The sequence below is a fragment of the Vigna unguiculata genome, chromosome 9, assembly GCF_004118075.2.
Source record: "Vigna unguiculata cultivar IT97K-499-35 chromosome 9, ASM411807v1, whole genome shotgun sequence".
Classification (NCBI taxonomy): Eukaryota; Viridiplantae; Streptophyta; class Magnoliopsida; order Fabales; family Fabaceae; genus Vigna; species Vigna unguiculata.
This window is the reverse complement of record NC_040287.1, coordinates 2,764,086-2,770,675: the sequence shown is the minus strand read 5'-3', so window position 1 is coordinate 2,770,675 and position 6,590 is coordinate 2,764,086. Positions and strand designations below refer to the sequence as shown.

Sequence of the window (6,590 nt, the reverse complement as noted above, 5' to 3'; positions counted from 1 at the left end):
ATATTTCCCAAAGAAAAAAACATCCAGTCAAAGACTCAATTAATAACTATAAATTTGGACGTTCGTAGTCAAATTTTTAATTAGTATTGCATTTAAGAAAAGGTCAAAAATAAAAGATATTGCTTCAGTTCCTCAAGCATACTAGTTAAAAAATTAAAAGTATTTTTTTATCAATTAATGCTCATTTTCATAATTTAAAAACTAATATAACTTGTTCTCTCAATGTTATTTCCATTAAAGTATTCTTGTTATCGGTTATTTACAAGCCCTAAAAATTCCCTAAACAAAAAAAGACAAGCCTGAAGATAAACGTCTCTTATTTACTGACTTTGTTTTCAGTTACTCATTAATATTTAACAAATGAATAATAACATGATAAAAACATTCGTTTTTCTTGACTTAATTGGATTTTAAGTTAAAATGAAAAATATAAAACAAAATATTTGTAAGTATGATTTAATCTCTTACATTAACTAAATTAAAAAATAAAAATATATTTTATAGATTTAGTATAATGAGTCAAATTTTGATTATAATATGTATTTGAAAGTATATATTCTCTTAATCATATGTAAAGATTAACATGGAAAGAGATAAGGTGGGAAAGTTCACACTAAGAAGAAGTTTCTAGGAAGATGGTGAAGTCTGTGTCTTCCTCAAAGACCTTGCTATTTCCACCAATGGCCATTGCCCTATTCTCATTAATTTCAGACCCTTTTTGTTTTGTGGATTGCTCCATTGACCATAAAATTAATTAAACCAAACCATGAAAGAGACAAAGATAAACCAAATCTGATGTTGTTAGTTCACACACAAATCTTTCCCATCACAATTGACTAGTTCGAACTAATATTCTAAGATATCTGTTATCATCATTACACATTATAATTAATACTTAATCATAATCTCTCTAACATTCTTTCTTTCTTCTTTTTTTTTTTTAATTATCATTTTGGTTTTCTTAACGTCCAATTTGTGTTAGTTTTTTTTTTTTAATTGTCATACTAATTACTATAGGAGAAGTGTATCGTAAGTTACATTGGTTACATTGGTACATAGGAAGAAGATTTCTATGCTAAAATTATCAAGAAAAAGAAACTAAGAGAAAAAGAAAAGTGCTTCTTCTAGTGATTGAACTCGTGCAATGTTCCTTATCAACGTGTTTTCTCGTAGGAGAGGGGTTTAAGAAAACAATGTTGAATTTGCTAGTGAGTCATTCAACGTAGAAGTAGAATTTGAACGTCAATACCCATCTTTCACGTCATGGAAAACACAAGCTTATAATTTTCTTCTTGTGAAATCAACTACCCACAAATTAATTGTTTTTTAATTTTAAAATTATTATTATCGTCATTAAAATATCAATCTTCTAAAAGTATTATAATTTTTTTATAGTTTATTCTGAAAAAGGAATCTATTTTTAATTAAAAACTTAAAAATAACCATTCAAGTATTATATATATATCCTAACATTTCACATTTATGTAGAGTTTAGTTTTAGCGGTTCTCACTTCTTGTTTTAATTATAGTTTCTCTATTATTAATATATGTAAAATAATTGTCTTTATATGAAACAGCGTTAAACTAAAAACAAACAAAAATATTTAAAAAAAATGTGGAACTGAACTTTAAGAAATTGAAAACATATTTATTCTTTTGTATTTTTTTTTCTTTTTCGAAGTTTTAAACATATATAAAAAATAATCATTAACCATACAACATTTCCCATTTTTTATATTAGTAACATTTCTACATATTGTTTATAAAGAGATGAGATTAAGGATTACTGATTTGTTAATGAAACAAAAAATAAATAAAAGGTTTTCATGAATGAGACAGAAGGTAAAAACAGATATTGATTTTAGAATAAAGGAAATAAAATTGTTTGTTAATTTTGATGAATATGAAGTATTTGAATGAATAGAAAGAGACGGAAAGTTAACTTAACTATGGAGCTAGCTGGCCTATACCACACGCAGTCCTACACGGCTATACATATTATTCGATGTGGGGACTGAGAATGTGTACTTTCCTTCTTTCCTGATTAATCATCAATATTTGATTCTGACATTCCAATTATCTTTCATCAAATTATGAGTTCCTTATACCCTCCTCTAAATGCCCTTTACCCCTACGCTCTTTCGGACCACATCGGAAATGCCTCCTTTCTTCCCTTCATTCGGCTTCAATTCTTTCTCGCACGATGAACAAATGTTCAAGGTTGTCGCCTTCGACACTTGAATGTACAATGGTTTTGCTCCAATCTTCTGTGCACGCAGCTCTTGCAATTCCTTCTTCAGTCTCAGATTCTCATCGGTTAATTTCTCACAGCATTTCTTCAGGAACTCGCAATCCACCTCTGTTTGCTTCAGCTTCGTCCTGAAAACTCAATACAACACACACTTTAATGCACAGTCAAGTCAACACGAAAAAGGGTTAACAAAAATTTCCTTCCTTTTTCCATCGTAAACTTCACAGACAAGACAGAAAGAGATAATAATAATAATAATAAAACCAAAACTGAACCACCCCAGAAATTCAAACACTCATTTTTAAGGTTCATAATAGAGTTTAAGAAACGAAACCACCCATAAATGATCATCATCATCATACCTTGCTCTTCTGTTCTGAAACCAAACTTCAACCTGTCTATGTTTTAAATTCAATTGATCAGCGAGTGCCTGCTTCTGTGCCTGCATGTGATGAAACCAAAACCAACCAACCAACCCATAAATAATTTCCCTTTTATTAATCATCTCCAGTTCAACAAAAACCAACAACACAATCTATATTGTATCGTAATTCAACATGCAGTTATTGAATCAGCTTCCATGAAATGAAAAACCAGAAAGAGTAGTTCGTGATGAAAGGAGAGAAAAATGAATACGGGGTTAAGAGTGCTATGCAGCTTGAAAATATCTTCAAGGGTGGCTGATTGCTCCTTCGTAAGCTTCAGTTTCTTTCTGCTGCCGTTACTGCTGTTGTTGCTGCTATCAGGGCTGTTATTTTCACTGGGATGCTTCAAACATAACAACCCTTTTGCCTTATCATCACCATGAAGAAGATGTTGTTTATCCACGTGAATGGTTTTCTCCCCCTTTGGACAAATCTGAAACGTTAGGTCCAAACAAGGGAGTTTCTGCTTCTCCTTCTTCGGCACATGGCCCCCCATTCCTAGTCCAAGGCTAAGACTGGTGATGCATGCTTCATCATCTTCCATGGCAGAGAAGGAAGTGTGAGAGAGAAAGAGAGAGAGAGAGAGAGAGAGAGAGAGAGAGAGAGAGAAAGAAAGGGTCAAATACTGAGAAAGTTATTAGGGGGTTGTGAAAGAGGTGATATTAACACTTTTATTATTGGGGTTTGGTGTATCAGTTATTGTTTGCAACACTTTTGTTTTAGAATAAAGAAAGAAAAGAAATGGTGCATGGAGAGTAATTTTGGTAGTACTAAGGAGGACTTGTGCATTAAAAGCAATAATAAAATGGGGGCAATGGGAGTAAAAGCATGCGTTAGAATTCTGACTCCTTTGAGGAAACCAAAACTTTCTTAATTACATAAAATGTTTGACTTTTCCATTTTTTAATTCCAACCCTGTTTGAGTCAGTCACCAGGTCCTATCTTTCCCAACACTTTCCTATGATACTTCTCTGTCTGGTCAGATACTTGGCTTCCATAACATAACCCATCTTTCAATCTTTTTTTCCCTTTTCCATTCATATTATTATTCTAATATTAACTTTATATAATATTTCATCTAGGGTTACTAAAAAAATTGTATTTTTAAATGTTTTTATTTTTCATTTTCAGTTCCAGTAGCTTTAGAATGAGTAATTATAATAATTACACATCATTACTCTTTACACCACTCCAACAAAACTTGTCACCAAAACCTAAACCGAAAGTAATAAAGAATAGAAACTTACAAGCCTTAATAATACTATTTATGGCTAGGGCAAAATATATATTAGTTTTCAAAGTTTCTGATATCACACAGTTTTCATTCCTAAGTAATTAAGAATAAGTTGAAATATAAATCAAGGGTTAATCTTTGATAATTATAGTCTGTGCATACAAAAGGAAACATAAATGGATATGGAAATAACAATGTAACCTTACTCTTTAATATTTAAATTAATTATATTTCCATCTCTTTAATCTAATGGTTTAATTATAGTATTTTTCTTTTATCATTCAGCATTAATAAATTATGATGAGATTATTATTTTTTATTATAATTATTTTAATAATTGGAAAATATATTTAAAGTCATTTTATTCTGTTGAAGTGATTATACATTAATTTTAAATAATACTTTGCATAAATTAAAAGATTGATTGAAATTATATATTACTAAATATACACTTTTAGAATTTCATTTATTCATTTGTTATTTAGCTTTTTCTCTTAGATTTTTAACTTTTCAACTTTGATATATTGTAAAATGTTTGTTTTTCATTAAACTAATTTATTAGCCTTGTCATTATAATATTATTAATTTTGTTGACATGAGAAAGGGTGATTTATATGGTATGTTTTGTAATTTTTTTTTGCCCACCAAGAGTAATTACTGCTAAAAATTATCATATTACATGAGAATTTTCTTGCAAATTTGTTAAAAAAATTTACAAGAAAACATTTTTTTTTGCTATTTTTTCTAAGAATTTTAATTGACAGATAATTTCTTTATGTGTAATTATTTTTTACAAAATTATAAAATTCGTATGTATTTTTTACAAAATTTATTGTAAAAAGTGTTTTATACAAAATATTTTACAAAATAATCCACAGGAAATATAAGTTTTTTAAGTAATGAATTAAGTTAATGTAATAAACTAACAAAAACAAACTTAGTATATTTAAAAACTTCAAGAAATTAGAATGAAACTTTCTAAGCTTAATATAAACTATATATTTAAACTAATAAAAGGAGAAACTAAAAGTGATTTTAGTCTTTGGAAAAGTATTGGTAACGCACTCTTATCTTTTAACACGAGTTGAGATATTAACTAATAATTATTAATAGAAAAATAAATCATTAAATAAATGAAACTCACAAGAGTTTATGATTTTCAGTTGAAACTCACAACAGTATATGATTTTCAGTCAACTGATGTTAAATAATATGTTAAAAGTAAGTTACAAAATTATAATCATTCAACCTAAAATTCTTATGTTATATTTTCTTGCCTTTATAATTGTCGTTTTTTTAATAAAAAAAATTCCTTTTATCTGTATTTTAAAAATTTTAAGAAGTTATGACTTTCTTCAAATATATATTTATTTTTCATTTTATATTAAAAATTGTCTGGATTTTAAATAGAGAGAATAAATTAAAATTTTCTTAAAAATAGAATAATTAAAATTTTATCTTAAATTTGATAAAAAAAACATAAACAAATATTATATTGAAACAGATGAAATATTAAAATCTAGCTCAAATAAATAATCAAATTCTTTTACAATACTATAAACTCGTCAATCAATATATAAAAATTCATATAAAAGTACTCCTTTTTTTTTCTGCTTCAAAATGTGAATCTCAAATCTTATAAAGCCTTCTTTTTCTTTTCTTTTTTTTTAAAAAAAATCACAACTAAACATCCTAAGACTTCCCATTTAAAATCATTTTGTATTTAAAACTCCTCATAAACTATTAAACTTGAATATAAAGTAATATTTTTATGAAGTTTTGAAGCAAAAAAAAAAAATTAATAAGAAAACTAAAAAATATATTTATTTTAAAAAATAAAAATCTTAATCCACTGAAACAAACCCTAAAATCTAAGATGACAACAGAGTCTAGAAAATAGGAGCCAAAATTCCTCAAAGTGGTCCCATTTTCAATGATAAAATTCCCAACATGTGATGGAATAGTTCTCAGTGTAATTTGATGGAAAATGGGGGGTATTTTAGTTAAATGCAGTAAATTGTCATTAACTTTAAGTTATTGGAGTAGCAAACTGATTAGTTGACATAAACCCCATCAATTAATATGATTTTATTTAAGATAAGCACTGTTTCAGTATTAATGTTACTTGACTTTTGGGAGTTAATTATTTATTCCCTCTCTTGTCTCTCTTATTGCTTTCTGAATTTGTCTCAAAAATTCCTAATAGTTTTTTTTTTTTCTGATTGAAGTTACATTTGCTTAGTATATATCTTACTTAAATATTTAAACAAACTCACAAGTTTATTTTATTTTTTTTATATAATACTTTTGATAAAACAAGTTCTTTGTCATGATAATTTCCGTATCTAGTAATTATCTTAAATATATATTTTATTAAAAGATAAATAATATGATATTACTATTTTTGTTTTTGAATTGTGAGTGAGGTTGGACCACACTGTGACTTAGCTTTTGCCTATTGAATTGATGAATAATGAACAAGAAACGGCTAAAGAGTGATGATAGGATTACCCGGGGCAAAGGCAAAGTGCTCATTGGAAGATGTGTACTTGTTCTTTGTTTCCTTCTATTTATTAACTTCAAAAGAAAAAAATTATCTTTTACATGTTTAAGTTTAAGAGCATAATTTAGGAAATTTTTACTAACCTTCTTACGCTATTTTTAATTACAATTCTCTAAC

At 27.4% G+C, this 6,590-nt stretch overlaps 1 protein-coding gene across 1 annotated transcript; it reads right to left on the bottom strand.

Annotated features, from left to right (window-relative positions):
* Window positions 1-1,833: 1,833 nt before the first annotated feature.
* On the bottom strand, window positions 1,834-3,350 carry LOC114164436 (homeobox-leucine zipper protein HAT22-like). Its single transcript, XM_028049107.1, has 3 exons — window positions 2,888-3,350; window positions 2,614-2,693; window positions 1,834-2,379 (listed from the first exon to the last, which is right to left on the bottom strand). Exons 1-3 carry the CDS (start codon window positions 3,218-3,220, stop codon window positions 2,115-2,117), a joined length of 678 nt encoding a protein of 225 aa, XP_027904908.1. The 5' UTR covers window positions 3,221-3,350; the 3' UTR covers window positions 1,834-2,114.
* Between the last annotated feature and the right edge of the window lie 3,240 nt (window positions 3,351-6,590).